We start from the raw sequence: 15,779 nt of genomic DNA, 5'->3' as shown, positions 1-15,779 counted from the left end.
TCTTATGATAGTGTTCTATTTTTGTTTGAAAGTACCAAGCGATTCAATCATTTCAGTTTTGTACTTGGCGATTTTTACGAGCTTCAGCAGACCATAGAATCTATAAGTTTGACCGTTCCCGTCTGCCAGGTATATAGACGCTGGGTATTTACTAAGTATCCTGGATTCAGATCTCAGGAAAAATTTATTTTTCTGACTCCAATATTGGGCTTTGTGAATAAGCTTAAAAATGTTTCTAAAAAATTCTTAAACTCCTTTAATTTTGCTTCTCGATAGTAACTTTGCTTGTTTGCAGGGTAAACCCCGCACACCAAAGAGACTGGGAACGAAGCTGCATTAGTCGTTTCCAGGCTTTCACCTGCATTCCAAGATGGCGCAAATCATGCGCGAATCGACGCGAAAAGAAAGCGAAAGAGCTGTTATCCCTGACTGTGATCCTCGAGTTACTGTTACTCTTCCCCAAATGCGTATTTTTTTTTTTTTTGGAATGCAGACAGTATCTGCTAAGTTCCGATCTCAACAAGTGTTGAGTCACGAAATCTAATGGTAAGTAACTTTATTGTCACAAATTTAAGGTGGCTCTGAAACTGTCCCCCAGGAAATTTCTTTAGCTTTGCAAAAAGTTGTATCATGCTGATCATAGCGGAGCTAGCTCCCAGGGCCGCAGAGCAGAGCCCCATACCCATAGAAAATTAACAGACCCACGCTTTTGGTTTTTCATGGCTAGCGGCATAGTTCGCCGGCGCGTGCGCCCTAGTGACGACAACATCATCTTTGGTATTGGACATCCATGTCATGGTCAATTGACAGCTGTCAAAACAAGGTATCCGCTGACCAGTATCACATGACAATATCACAGACTCACATATAGAACTCATCAAGGTCGAATGTTTTTTTGAAGTTTACTGCTGACCAAGTAATGGATTTCATTAAATCGTGGGCTCAAGTGCTATATTTTTTCCTGTTATCGGTCAGTAAATTCAGTTTTTCGAAAAGGGCGAAGTAAACAACCAGGGTGCTCCGCTTTTAGGCTTGGCTAAATCTATTTAATAAGTGTCACTGAGCTCATTTTTGAGATAATAATATAAGCACTAAAAGCTAAAATTAAGGGCGTTTTTAACATGTCATTCTTTTGCTATGGTGACCGGTGTTGTCAAGAAAATAACCAATAATTAGCATTTGTCTAATATCATTATTTTAGCAACAATGGATAAAGATTTGTAGCATTAACCCATCAAAGTATAAGAGCTGGAAAGTGCTTGAAACTGTTATCAACCTCCTTAAATTAAATTATTCATTATTATTCATGCTGCAATGTAATACCCCATAGTAGTACCATCATGTACGTGCAGAGAAAGAGAAACGCATCAGTTATATTTGCTGGTGACTACTGGAATAACTGTGGTTAGCAGTTAATAATTTTTGGTGGTTAGTTGTTAGCAGTAGTTTTTTAGCACTTTTAGGTCAGTAGGTTAGCCCCAGGGGGGTACTCAGGATTTCAAGTGACGGGGATGATCGATTTTTGGGTTTTAAATTTTGGATTCCAGGAGGGGTCAATTTTTGATCTAGGGTTTTTTTTGGGTAATGTTGGATGCCCTAGATGCCCGTCACTTGAAGTCCCAAGTACCCCCCCCCCCCCCTGGGAGGTTTTTATAGCGATATGTCCTGGGATTAGCTTTCTTGCATAATAGTCTCACACTTGAATTGGTTGTGTAGTGTAATTGTGCAAGCAATATAATGATTATTTTAATCCCATGCAGTAAGCATCCCTTAAAATTAAGTTAAATGCTGTCTTATTTTAATAAATCATAATTTCTTCTCAAATATTTGACTTCAACCAAGGGGATAAAGTTTTTTACTTTTACTTTGACAGAATTAAATTTGACTTTCTTGACTTATTTTCTAGCTCTTCTCTGGAGGAATAGGGCCATAAACATAGTCCTGCCAACCCCCAGAGTACAAAAATCTAGAGATGTCTAAAAACCTGCATTGTAAGGATATCATTTAAGACAATGTATGAATACTATCCAAAAATCAGACCGGGAATTTGATGAAAAACTTGGAGACTTCCAGGAAAACCTGCAGAGTTGGCAGGTATGCATAAACAGAATTAAGACAGAATAAAGAGCCAGGGTAAAAAAATTCCTGCTGGTACAAGCCCACTTGTTGCTTCCCGTGACAGTAATGTAAGGAAGAAGAAAGGGATTTTAGGGTTTGAACCTGGTACCCCCTGATAAAAAGTAAACACCCTAACCACTACATCAAGCAGTGAGGGGCACAGCTGATGGCAGAATTGATGACAAGATGATGATGTGTAAATGAGTCAGGGTATCTGGGGTGAAACACTGGCAGTTTAAACAAGCTAAATTTCTTCTTCACATTACTCAGGGTTGTAACCAGGTATATTTTTCATTGCTAATCCCAAATTTTAGCTCTAAATTTTGATTCCTGATCCCCAAAATGTGGCAACATTTGATCCCTGATTCCATTCTGATCCCATCTGATTGGCCGATCCGGATCCCATGACATGCCATGACCTGTGACCCGGGATCCCAGGTCCATGATCCCGATCCCGAGGCTGTGATCCCTGATCCCATATACCTGGTTATGACCCTGCATTACTTATTAAAAAATAATTGGAATCAATAAACACTTGCTCCATTTAATTGTTGTTTTCTTTTTCAACTAGCTGGGACATCCTTGAAGATAATAACATTGCCATGTGAATGATAACTCGAAAGGAAAACATGGTGATGCCTGCAGTAACAACAGCTGACTGACACACCAGAATTCAATGATTGGTAAGTCAGGACGTGTTGTGTAATTGTTTAAGATTTTCTTGCATGTGTGCTGTTGCTCCAAAAACACCTTTTTGGGGTTTGAAATTCCCCGACTTGGGACTTCTTTAAATGGGGTTAGAAATTTTCTGGTTGACTTTTTTGATAGAGAGATTTTGGCAAGAACTTTTATTAGGATTATTTTATAAAAATCATACCCTATGGGTATAGATATTTTCTGGAACTACACCAACATGGTTGTCTTTTTAAAGTTTCCCACGACAACACCAGTGGTCATGCAGTTTAACACAGGCATTCTATGCAACATTATTGTCAGTTAGTAACTTTTCTTTAAGCAGATTACAACAATCGCCAAGGCAACTTTGAACAGAGTTTATTTGTTGGATATCTATTATGTTGTAACTTGATTATTTCACTGGGGGTGGATATCAGTTATAAAACAAAATACCATGGAACAACATTGACTAAGCTGTATCACTGTAAGTTTTTATGATTAATATTTATACACCTTTGTCATTTGTCATTTCTGTTACTATTTAACTAGAAAAGTAAATTTTTAATTGTACAATTTTTTTACATTTTTTAACAAAAAACAGTCATAAAAATTTAGTACTGCTTTGCACCTCTAAATTCATTTGAAACAACAACAAACAGTTCACATTTTTTTCACACACAAAAGAACACAGTATTTTCTTTCAAAGGAAAGTTTCTGTGATTGCAACACTTTCTTCCCAATTTTCTGTCTCTGGGATGACGTCATCACAGCTTAGTTCTTGAGAGGCCCAGTCTGCCCATACTTTCAACTCATTATCATCAAAGTCCCGGATGGGAAACAGGGGCGGCTGGGGCACCGCCTTGTTCGTGTCATTCAGTGAGCGCACTCGACGCAGATTTTCCCGCCATTTTTTGGTGCTTTCCTTTGGATCACCGCGCTGCATATCATTCCAAAAGAAATTTGCCTTCCTTTCCATGGATTGCAGTTTTTCTTCCAGCGCCATTTTACGAATGCCACATTCACTGTGAAGACAAAAATCGTGTTATTGAGGGAGTGTATTAATTTAACTTGGAATAACTGTGTGGAATAATTTATATTACTTGAAATCATTATCAGAAATAAAAGTCACATACAGATAAAAGATAATGTATTTTCCTGTAAATTGCTTAGGAATTTGGGGTTTTTTATCTCTTCTTATTAAGCAGTTTGCTTTCTTCTTTGTTCGGGTGGAATTTAATAGACAAATTTCAGTTCCAGCCTCGTTAAAAACGTTCTGTATAACATCATAATTGTTTACAGAACTGGCAAAATTTTACTTTTTTACTTTACCGAGTTATTAATTTTGTGCTGAAATAGTTCTTCTATTGAGACCTTGCTTTCATGTTTCACATGATTTGACTGTAATACTCTAATTCTAACAAATTTAATAATGCGTTACACAAACACGTAAGAGATGGCGTGACCAGTAACGTTCTTCATACTCACATGATCTCAGACATAAGCATTTGACGCTTTTCTAAGGCTCGCCCCAGTCTACTCTCAGTGAGTTGTACTTGAGCCATCAGATGACTTCTGGTGTTTCTCGTCATCTCTTCTTTTTCTTCTGCAGCTCTTTGTCGCTGCTTGCATTCCTCTACAGTGTCCCTGTGTGAGAACATAAAACAATCTTGATTTTATGAAGTTTGATTTTCCATTTCCAAGTTCTAATGAGTGTTCAATCAATTGGTAGGATAGTTTAAGATCACAGGGGAGCAGTTATTTTGGCTTTCTCCGTTAAAGTTTGTGAACGAAAAGATCGTGTCACTTTGAAGTGACTAAAACATCGCACATTTAGTGAACGATTTTTTTCATTTCTTACTTTGTAGCTTGAATATCTTCTTCAATTATTCTCATCGTTTCATGCAGATTGAAAAGTTCAGTTTCCATTTTTCTTCTGTGGATAAAAGAGTTCCCGTCATTAATAAAAACAACAGCTACAAAGAACTAAAAAAAATTAACTTAACAAGCGTCTGAAACGATTCATACCTGGACTTGACTTTTCTTAAACTGGAACCAAAACAGTTTAAACGTCTGAAGAATCGTAAAACACCCATACTGGCAAATTTAAGAGTAAAATATCAGGAGAACATTTAACGCACACCTTCCACACCTTCCTCAACTGAATGTGTTTACGTAAACAGGAACTATTGTGATGTTAGAAACACGACACGCGCGCGCGCTCGTGCACGCGCAGGTTATTTCAGGTAAATGTAAAGAATTTGAAAGGGGGATGTTTTTTTTGTCAAAAAACACAGAAAAATCATGTTTTCTTACGGGTTATTTCGGCTGGAAAAAGGAGTATTTTTTTTTTCTTTTCGCTCTTTTTTATTAATTTTACTAAATTAATGCGTTTCTTATTTACGTTCATCTGTTGTTGCGGCGCGCGCGTTATTCTGCTTTCGCGAGTTAACTTAACGAGCCTTCCCTGCACACATTTTAGGCCTCTTACTGATGAACGGTTACGGCGATTAGATATCTTCAGGAGCGTCATTACGTTCATGGTCTGTCCTCTTAGAACTGGGTTAGTCCAGTTCCTGAACTCTCTCTTCCGCGCGCCCTCTATAGGGGCTGAACCCAGGCGTGCCTGGATCCAGCCCCTATAAAGGGCGCGTGGAAGAGAGAGTTCAGGAACTGGACTAACCTTGGGTAGGGTAGAGGGTTTTTTCGCGGCTTCGCCGCTCTTTGTCGCCGCAAACTGAAAAAACCCCTCTGGCACCCAGGGCATTACGGGCCTGTCATTTAAGCGAAAAACCCTTGTTATCGGCTACAATTATTTTTATTCGTACATTAACGAGGGATTATTGAAGTTTTACATTTTAGAGTGCCAAGTCAAAGTTTGGAAGAAAACTTTGGATAACAAATCTCTTATTTTTACTCTTCAATTGTAATTTTACTTATCTTACGGGCTCGCGGAAAAAGTTAAGACTTGCAAACTGATATTCAAATGTTGAAGGTTGGGTATGTTTATTTAAGCAGAACAGTACAATGCCTAGGAGATAAGATGATTATGATTTTTTAGTTATTTTTCAGGGTCTACCAGGGTTTTGGGGTATATAGTACAGCTATTTCGAGAAACGTTGTCGGAAAAAAGCACAAAACTGCACAAGCCAATCTCTAAAGGTAGTATGGGTAGACGTATTGAGCTACTGCACGTGTTGAGTACTAATGAGATATAACAACAAAATAAGCGCAATTTTCAGGTTTTCTTTCTTTTCAGACATGTAGAAACAAGGTACGTTTAGACCCTCTGAAGTTAAGAAGAATTTTTCCTTACTCAAAGACATGCGACAGTAAATGTAAAGCTACAGATATAGGCCTCCTCAGAAGAAAAACAAATTCTCCACGTGCAAAAATACAAACTTGTTAATTTCTTCTAGGCCAATATATGCAAAATTCCAGTGAATATTCAGACCACCTTTCGGTCTTGTCGCGTGCGCTTTGATGTTTTTTTTTTTTCCGACAACCTTTCTCGAAATAGCTGTATACAGGGCGAATTTAAATTGGGTATACAGTATTTTACGCCAAAATTGGGCCTTTTTGGGTATAAAGTATACTGCGTTTCCCCAAATTTCGGTATTTTCATTATTTTGAAGGGAAATTTTGGGTATACAAGGTACAGGTTTTTCAGGTATATTGGTATATCCCCCTGGCCGACCCTGATTTTTCCCCAAAGACCTCTAAGCCGTTCCAGTGAACAATATTATACAGTGAGTGAATGAGTTAGATTGATGCTACCAGCCATGGCCACTAGCGGCCATCTTTTGTTCTTCTACAACTTGAAGAGGCGCAGATACTCATCTATTGGTCTTACTTTGTCATTTCCAAGGGCGCATTTTATGTAGTTTACACCGAACACTTTCGACGTGCTGGCGATGGTTTGAAAAGCTGATAAAAAAGCGTTAGGATCGATACATTATTTTGACGTACGGTCCTTTTACATATACTAGCGAGTGATCGAAGACCAGGACGCTCCAGTATTGTTATATTGTTGTTGCTTGCAATTATATACAGGTTCAGACGTTTGCAATTCAGTTTTGTAGTTTTGTTTTCAGCAAGATATGTAACCTAATACGTTTGTTTCTTTGCAAAAAGGGACTTAACTTTTTTATTTTTTCGTTACAACACGTTGAAATTTGAGCGGGGAGGGGGGTGGGGGGGTGGTCAATAGCATAAAAAAGGTAAAGTCTGTGTCCGAACCAAGTGGCCCATACAGCTGGAGCTTATCCCGGTTTCCGTAGCATTAAGCGACTAGGAGTATTGCTACTCCTTCCTGGATGGGATGCTACTCCATCGCAGGGTTACAATACACAAGTATTCAGCAATGCAAATCTAAATTTTAAGCCGTCCCAGCAGTGAACAATATTATACAGCGAGTGAATGAGGTAGATTGATGCTAGGCATGGCCACTAGCGGCCGTCTTTTGTTCTTCTACAATGGGGCACAGAGACTCATCTATTGGTCTTACTTTGTCGTTTTCTTATAGGGCGCATTTTATGGTTTGAAAAGCTGATCGAAAAGCATTAGGATCGATACATTATTCTAACGTACGTCCTTTTGCATATACTGCGAGTATATGCAAAACCTTATGCTTGACAGCACACGAACAATCGCAGGAGCTTGAATGATCTGTATTGACGAAAAATTAAAACAGGGCCGTATGTCAGAAGTATTTATAGACTAGATCTCTTAGCCAGGGATTATAATCGAGCCAATCGGAAAAACTTCCTGTTCTTTGTTAGAAAAGGCTTGCAGTTTCGATTAACCACGCGGTTATAATACGGTTTGCAGTCGGCAAGTTCAATTGTACAACTTGTTGCCAGAGACACTAGCATTGTTAACAGAAGCACAAACATCACGGACTTGGGTTAACTTTCAGCTGTACTCGACGGATACAAATCAACTCCTCGGATTTTTTGGACTCAAAGAGGTCATAGGGCGTAGCTATGTAGCCTGAGAGCGGGATCTCGTGTTTGCCAAAGTTGCTTCAACCGCGACATCAGCGCAAAATAACATTGGCACTGCAGGAAAGTTAACACTGAATTCATTTCAGACAATGGGTAAATACTTGGTTGTGTTGTTGGCCGCTTTATTTTGTTTACTTACGACTTCAATCGGTCAGAAGGAAAGCAAGGAACCATGTCATTTATATAAGATATCAAGCGGCCAAGAAACTAAACAAGGAACTGTTCTTCAAGGAGTGATGCTAAATTGTGTGCTGATGAGCCAAGAGATTGCGGTGAAGTTTACGTTTGACATCAGCTGGGCTTTAACAACTGCTTTAAATGCGGTTCAAGTTGATAACAATACTTTAGTTTTAATCAGTGTCGAATTCTGGTGTCTGTCACGCATTGAGCTCAATTTCATCAACCCTCGAAACATAACCAACAAAAATATTTTGCTAGCTCTGACATTCAGGGGTGAATGCAAAGTTTGGACGCAAAACCTTGTCGTCTTTGCCAAGGCAACCGATTTCCGAGAAATGGGTTTGAAAGGAAATAAAGCGACATGGTCGAGTACATCGGGCATTACAAATTTAACTCATGGAAATTACAGTCTTGTAAACGACTTTAAAGAAATTTCGGGTATCATAGCTTCTGACAGTCTTCCTGAAAACATACCTGGCATGTTTACCGACCCCAAGAACGTCTGGCCGAATATGGCAGAGATTGACTTTCGACGTATGCCGATTAAAAGGATTCCGGAACAATGGAAAACTACAATGCCTCGACTTCAAAGGCTTAAACTGGTGTCCTGCAATCTGACAGAACCACCAGAATTTCCTTGGAATAACTCCACACTTGAATACTACCGTGGACTGAGAAGAACACATACTTCTGCTTTGCAATTGTTCGACGTTAAAAGCAACCTTTACGTCCGCGAATTTTATCTAGACTACAACAATATTCAAGACCTAACGTCCGTTGAGTTTCGTGGATTCTTGCATAAGCTAAGCCTTAGAGGAAATGGTTTAAAGGCGGTTGGACCATCGTGTTTTCGCAACTTAAAAGGAATTCAAACGATTAACCTCAGCAAAAACAATTTGGCTTCTCTACCTCAAAATCTGTTTGAAGGCTTAACCTCCTTGCTTAACATTATTCTTGGATCCAACAACTTACAAGTCATTAAACAAAAACTATTTCAAGGCCTGAAAAAAATTAAGATAATATCCCTTCACCATAACAAACTACAATCTATTCCAAACGGGTTGTTCACTTCATTAAACACACTGGAAATGCTGAGTTTAGGTGCCAACTGCATTACAAAAATTGAGGAAAACCCTTTCCCAGAAGATTCTGTTCTGCGAAAGCTTTACCTCTATGAAAACAAGCTGTCTTCCTTCCCTTCCTGGATATTTCTCCTGAGAAAAATTGAACTAATCGATCTATCGTCTAATCGATTAACGTTTGAAGATCTTGACAAGGCATTGGATGATCTCAATGTACCACTCGATGACCCGCTTGACAAACCACCAATAGTTCTTAATTTGTCTAACAACAACATCACCACGTTAGTTGATCCCGAGGGACTGAGCGCGATAAAACGGGACGAAAAAATCTTTCCTACAAGGCAATCCAAGTATTTGTATCTTTGGAAGGCGTACGTAATCAGTTTGAGTGGAAATCCGTTAGCTTGCGATTGCATCATGTCCGCTGTCGCACAAGAAATTGGAAAACTGTTGCAAACGTATCCTTCGATACGACCACGGTTTGAAACCTGGCGATGTCATTGGCCACGTGAACTGAGGAATAAATCGATTCTGGAAGTTGGAGAAAATCAGTGGAAGTGGAGAGAAGAAGACTATCGCAATTGCCCTGCAAAGTGCACTTGCCGGAGACGCTGCTCTGATGGTGTGATAGTGGTTGATTGCGAGAAGAAGAGTCTTACAAAAGTACCAAGCTTAATGCCACAAGGCCTCATTGAACTGAATTTGAAAAGCAATGACATTCAGGACATCCCAGCATATCGTTATCTGGAAAATGTGACTGTTTTAAAACTTACAAACAACAAAGTTGAACGGTTGAAGGCCTTCACAGTAAAGAAATTGAAACGTGTAGAGACTTTCCTCATCGATTCCAACAAACTGACAATTTTACCCAGAGAAATTGAATCTGTAAATTTTACAACCCTGGCGTTGGACCAAAACTTGTTTAAATGCGACTGCACAACCAAGTGGATGAAGCAATGGCTGGTGAAGAATAGGCATCGAATAAAAAACATCGAAAAAGTGGTTTGTAGCTCAGAAAATGCTCTTGGCCAAGCAATTTACATTGTGCCTGACGACGAGTTCATCTGTCCTACTACTGTGGAAAAGAACGTAGAAAAGACAGTTACCATAGAAACCATAGCTGCTTCTTCTCTTGGTGGTCTGCTAGCGTTGCTAATGATTGTTGCTATCGTTCTGTACAAGTACCACAGAGAAGTAAAAGTCTTCATGTACACCCACTTCAATTGGCACCCGTTTGATCGCATAGATGACTCGAATCCAAATAAGGTATACGACGCCTTTATATCGTACAGCGGTAGTGATTTCACCTGGGTCGTCAACACGTTACAAAAGCGACTAGAAACTCACGATCCTCCTTATAAACTATGCTTTCACCACCGCGATTTTACAGTTGGTGCTCCAATCGTGGAAAACATTTTGACAAGCGTGGATCAGAGCAAACGCATGATGGTGGTGCTTTCTTCCAGCTACGCAAAGAGCGAGTGGTGTCTGATGGAGTTTCGTGAGGCTCATCGAAAAGTGTTGGAAGATCGCATGAATTACCTCATCATTATTCTGTTAGATGATGTGGACATGACAGAGTTAGATAAAGAAATAAAGGCGTACCTGCGAACTAACACCTATGTGAGCGCTAGTGACAAGTGGTTCTGGCAAAAGTTGTTTTACGCCATGCCTCTGCCCTCGAAGAGGGAATCATTGGAGGACACAAGCCTCGAAAGCGTAGCTTCTAGTCAACAAGTGGAAATGGAGATGGCTCATAACACGGCAGACACAATAGTACTTGTTGAACAGTAGGTCACTTTGGTCACTTTCACTGAACCCTGACTTCTGCGAATCCCGGCAAGCCTGATTTTTTCGGGCTTTCTCTTCGCAACTGCGTACAAGTTGCGTTAATAACTGCGAGGATCTTCTTAAGATTTATTTCTTCATTTCACAGTTCAAATATATAAATTTCATGTATTCATTATTTTAGAAGTAAATACGTCAAATATGTTGTGGAGTTTCAAACCCCCATTTTTATAAGAACCTATTTAGTTTAAAATTTCAAATTGGTTGTTCTTTTACAAAAATGAAGGCACAGACGAAAATACAGAAAAATGCTTTACTTTGGAAAGATAAATTTACTGTATTGTTATTATCGAAACTGTATTCTAAATAGTTATCTTATACAACAGTATATTTCATATCACATGTGCCCTGTAGTTATTATCTGTGTTGATCACTAGTGCCCCTATCAAATTAAGAACCTATTTAAGAACCTAAGTATCCTAAATTTTTAACTAAATACCACGTTCCTTTTTCGAGCAAACGGCTTTAGAACCCACTTTTGCGGTCTCCCGTTTGCGTTTCGAGTTTAGAGTAGTTTAGCGTTCGTTGAAGGCAAGTATATTTTTGCTCGCAATTTTCTTAAATAGATTTATTTGAAAGGAAGGTCAACCGAAGTTTTGTCTTCATTTTAACTTTGCTGTTGAGTAATCCTATCGTTCTTCTGAATCATGAATTATGTAAAGGACTTTAAACCATATTACTTGGAAAGAGCGCTATATTAGTAAATGAGTAATGAATTTTTGAAATAAAACTTCAGTAAAGACAAGCTTTATTGGCATTTGCTCAGGAGAGAACTTTTGTCTTATTGCCTTTCCTTTTCTCGCACGCAAAACCGTGTCCTCCACTTGACTAGCTAGCCAAACTTGTGTTATTGAAACTTCAGGAAGAACTGTTATTCAAATTTTGAGTAACCTAACCAAACGCTTGAATTAGTTTGTTGAACTTCTTGAAATCCAACACCCAACAGCCTAACGAGGTCATTCTATGCAACCTACAACGTAACACTCTTGCCGGCCTTGCGTACCTATAGTTTGTAATATGCTCTGAACGTGGCAGGGGCTGGGGGAAGGGGAGATGGGAGAAAAAAAAAACAAGAGAAGTAGGATTCCTAGGTAGTAGCAAGCAGGAGGAAGAAATGAATATTTTTAAAAATTGTACATCATTGCAGAGAAGGTGGAGTTTTACTTGTGAAAGGGCGGAAACTTGGTGTACAAAATACAGGAAGCAAGGAGTCCACCCTCCCCCCTCACACACCCTCGTACTTACTGAAAACCATCGAACTTTTCCTTCTTAACTTACTTACGCCCTTAAAAACATTTCACTTCAAAAAAACTTGTTGATGAATATGTATGCAGGTACTGAAATTTACTTCGCTCACTACAACTCTTTTCCGAGTTAAAAACGGCTCTACTAAATAACCCTATGAAGCGAAAAGCAAGTAGGTTCCTCAAAACTATATAGAAATAGTTCCACAATCTTCTTGCAAACTCGCAATGATGCCAACCTTTCATAAATTTATTTTTAATTTTCCATTCAAGGTCACCGTGAACTGTTAATAAAGAGCATTCTCACGCGAATTGTCCGCTATTTTGGGTTGGGGTAAACATGGGAGCCTCCCGGTTTGTGATTGGCTGACTGAGAAAGCGTGCAAACAAATTCCGCGCCAAATCCGTGACGTATTTGTCAGCGATTGGCTTGGGTCTTAATCCATATTCATGAAAAATTGTTGAATTTGCTTCAAACCAAACAGGTCGTGGATGTGTGAAGACGTGTCGTCCGGTCAGGATACGTTTGTACTCTTGAAGGAAGAAGATGCTTGGCGTTTGGAAAGATGGCTTTACGCATTGTTAGCCGAAGGTGAGCACAGCTTTCGGTTAATATTACTTAAATTTTTGCCCCAAAGAAACTAAACGATAAGAAACGTCGCTGACGCGCGGAACACGTGTGCTTTCGGCCGTTAGCTTTGAACGTCGCTTCGACTCAAGAATCAACAGCAAGGCAGTTTCTTTTGTTTTGTTTGAAATAAACCGAGGGCGGCGGCCTGGGAGAAGAAGAAATCTTTTATTTGACTTAAATAAATGTTCTGTACCGTTTGAAGAGAAATAATATACGGTTTAGAAATGCGTTTAAAATAGGATCGAGTCGACATTACAGGAAAAAGCTAACAACGTATGCTAAATTTGCAACATAAGGACGTTATTGTGGCAAAAATTCCGCAAAAGTTTTATTTTATTTTTGTCGGGAACTTAACGGTGGCTGAAAAATGTTGTTAGTAAGATTATTTAGCCAACGAATACAGTCTTACTTGTTGCTCAACAATGTCTGCACGCTAGAGTACCGTAGCTTGTGAAATATGTTCAACAGTTGAGCATTAACTTATCTTAAAATTTTTCATATCTCTTTTCAGGAAGACTCGTGGACTTTATTAGGAGGAAAGAAGAGTTAAGAATTCAAGCGGACAAACTGGAATCACTTAATCAGGAGGAAGAACTAAGATAAGAACTTGAAATTATAAAATAACTTAAGCAAAAATGATGGCTGAACACGTGTCTAAAACGAACGCGGGAATTTCACAGTTGGTTTTATCGCATCGGTATTAATTGTCTGCATCGAGTGGTGGGAATGAAAAATGCTAGGAACTGAAAAAATGGGGCAAAATACTCCCTTGATTGTCTAAATTTAGTCGTGCAAATTGAAAACGCTAGGAACTGGAAAATTGTTGTAAAATACTTTGTGTAAAAGTAGTTCAATCGCAGCCACCATTTTTCAGACCTTATACAGGAATGCAGACCTTGAATGCTCGTTTTATTTGTCTTGATTCTAAATTTTTTGATCGCAGTTGACCATGGGAAATATATCGTGATCGTCTGTGAGGAATGGAAGGGTGTAATTTGACAGTTAATAATATGTTACTATTAAACCAGACTAATTTCCACTAAGCTTTAATCCTCAAGGTCTGTACTTCATGTAATATCACGGTACGGTTACCATGGTTACAATTTCAGTTAATGTTGCACGGAAGTAAGACCTTTAAGGTGGCACTGTAGGCGGAAAAAGAGACTTTGGATTATAACAAACAAGCAAAAAGGCATAGCTCATCTTGTCAGAATGCAAACATTTATTCAGCAAAGTAATGTGAGATTTACCACAACAGTTACATTCCAGCTACGCTTTTTTCATCATCTAAGAATTTGATTGGAATTGAGACTTTTATAAACACTCGACAGTGCCACCTTAAGAAGATTCACAGCTTTATGCTCTATCATCTGCTATTTGACAGAAGAACACAAGCTTCTTGAATGATGACGGAAAAGTTAAAATCATGGGTTAACTAGCTAAACAGTTTTTTTTACTTTCCATTGTAAGTACGTTTAAATCGGATCGGTGTAAGAAATTTTGGAACTTTGGCATGTTTTGAGTGGGAAGACGTACGCAACGTGCGTGCGACTGTGTTCTTTTGTCATTTGCAAGCTTGGTATATAGAATCCTGATGCCTGGTTCAGAGGATTTTAAAAATCACTCGTGAAAACGTCTTAATTTACAGTTATACAGACCAAAATAACGAAACGGTTTCTATTAGAAAAAAACGATTACTTGTAATAACAAAACTTCTCGCTGGCATAACAAAACTTTACACTGTATTGAACGATTTTATAAAATCCGCGGGAAAATTTTTAACTATAGTCAACCCTCGCTTTCAAAACAAATCAAAAAGCCAACAAACAATCGACGGAATTGTTGTGTAATTGTGTCTAATTGATCATTAAAAGTATGTTTAATTCTTTTGGAAAAATTATGGAAAAAAAAACAGACAAAAAATTCAAACACTGCATGAATGAAAGATTTTAAAATTTCTTGCAAAACAAAACTAAGCAATAGCCAGATCTAGCTGTCAAAATTGATGTTTAGTAAAATTGTCGAAGGTATTTCATAAATGCCAGTGAATTTCAGCATCGTATAAAGTTATTTCACAAAAACCTTTCACAAAATGTGAGAATTTTGCTGTCGAAATCGTACAGAAAGAGAAAACAACGATTGGTATTCAACGATATCTAATTGTCTTGTATGTATTTCATAAAAAGTGAACCAAACGACAGTGAAATTGGTCCTTTAATCAGCAAAAGAGGAAATTACAACTGAACCAGAAATATTTCTCTAACCTCAAAATCTACCTCTCAAAGAGGAACAGAAAACATTTTTAATACTGCTGTCTTTAATTGTCTGGATTTGTTAAATCAACATTTTTCTCACCAGAAAATTGAAGAAAAATAACTAAGCGAGTTTGCAAACTTATGAAGCATAATTTAAAAAGTCAAAATGTGGAACGACGAAATTAATATTCAATACTATAATGTAATTGTCTGGTTTGTTTAGTTAAAATCGCTATTAACATAAATCGAAAATAGTTTCTTTTGGTGAAAAACATAACCAATTGCAAATAGCGAAAATAAAACGACCAGTTTGCAAAACTCATCAAATGAATTTGAACTTAGCAATGATTTGGCTGTCAAAATCAACCGAATTTGTGTTTCATTTTAGTATTTTGTCTGGATTAAATGATCAAAAACAACAACATCCTTTATTTAAACACGATATAGGTTAAAGCAACAGGCTTGATCATCTTTTCTTTCTTATATTAAACCACGAAATCTGACAGTTTCTTTTAGAAAACGAAATGCTGAATACTAAAAAGAAAACTTTTCAATAGTATCTAGTAATTGCATTGTCTGCTCTATATTTCCGACAACAATGACAAAATGTTTTTTAAATTTAAACTTGCACAAATTGTTTTTCGTTTGCTTTCGTTGTCTTGGTGGATTTTGGTCTGTATAACAAGTATGTCATTTCAGTTTTGCTTTTTGCTCTTGTAAATCGATGAATAACAGAAGCTCGT

General features: G+C 38.1%; 2 protein-coding genes and 1 long non-coding RNA gene across 5 annotated transcripts; 2 read left to right on the top strand and 1 right to left on the bottom strand.

Annotated features, from left to right (window-relative positions):
• Positions 1 to 372: 372 nt before the first annotated feature.
• Positions 373 to 14,768, top strand: LOC144649869 (uncharacterized). Of its 3 annotated transcripts, XR_013569965.1 has the most exons (5): positions 373 to 546; positions 1,907 to 2,094; positions 2,690 to 2,801; positions 12,636 to 12,742; positions 13,293 to 14,768. It is a non-coding gene; the product is annotated as an uncharacterized LOC144649869 (long non-coding RNA). The 3 variants fall into 3 exon arrangements; XR_013569964.1 differs by lacking the exon at positions 1,907 to 2,094; XR_013569966.1 differs by lacking the exons at positions 1,907 to 2,094; positions 2,690 to 2,801.
• LOC144652699 (uncharacterized) lies at positions 3,160 to 4,974 on the bottom strand. Its single transcript, XM_078512748.1, has 4 exons — positions 4,819 to 4,974; positions 4,652 to 4,726; positions 4,279 to 4,437; positions 3,160 to 3,815 (listed from the first exon to the last, which is right to left on the bottom strand). The coding sequence occupies exons 1-4, from the start codon at positions 4,884 to 4,886 to the stop codon at positions 3,494 to 3,496; spliced, it is 624 nt and encodes a 207-aa protein (XP_078368874.1). The 5' UTR covers positions 4,887 to 4,974; the 3' UTR covers positions 3,160 to 3,493.
• Positions 7,490 to 12,162, top strand: LOC144649868 (uncharacterized). Its single transcript, XM_078509463.1, has one exon. The coding sequence runs from the start codon at positions 7,886 to 7,888 to the stop codon at positions 10,850 to 10,852; it is 2,967 nt and encodes a 988-aa protein (XP_078365589.1). The 5' UTR covers positions 7,490 to 7,885; the 3' UTR covers positions 10,853 to 12,162.
• Positions 14,769 to 15,779: the final 1,011 nt, after the last annotated feature.

The sequence above is a fragment of the Oculina patagonica genome, chromosome 4, assembly GCF_052425735.1.
Source record: "Oculina patagonica isolate OP01 chromosome 4, crgOcupat, whole genome shotgun sequence".
Taxonomy (NCBI): Eukaryota; Metazoa; Cnidaria; class Anthozoa; order Scleractinia; family Oculinidae; genus Oculina; species Oculina patagonica.
Note: the sequence above shows the minus strand (reverse complement) of the source record. Positions and strands in the feature narration are given on the sequence as shown.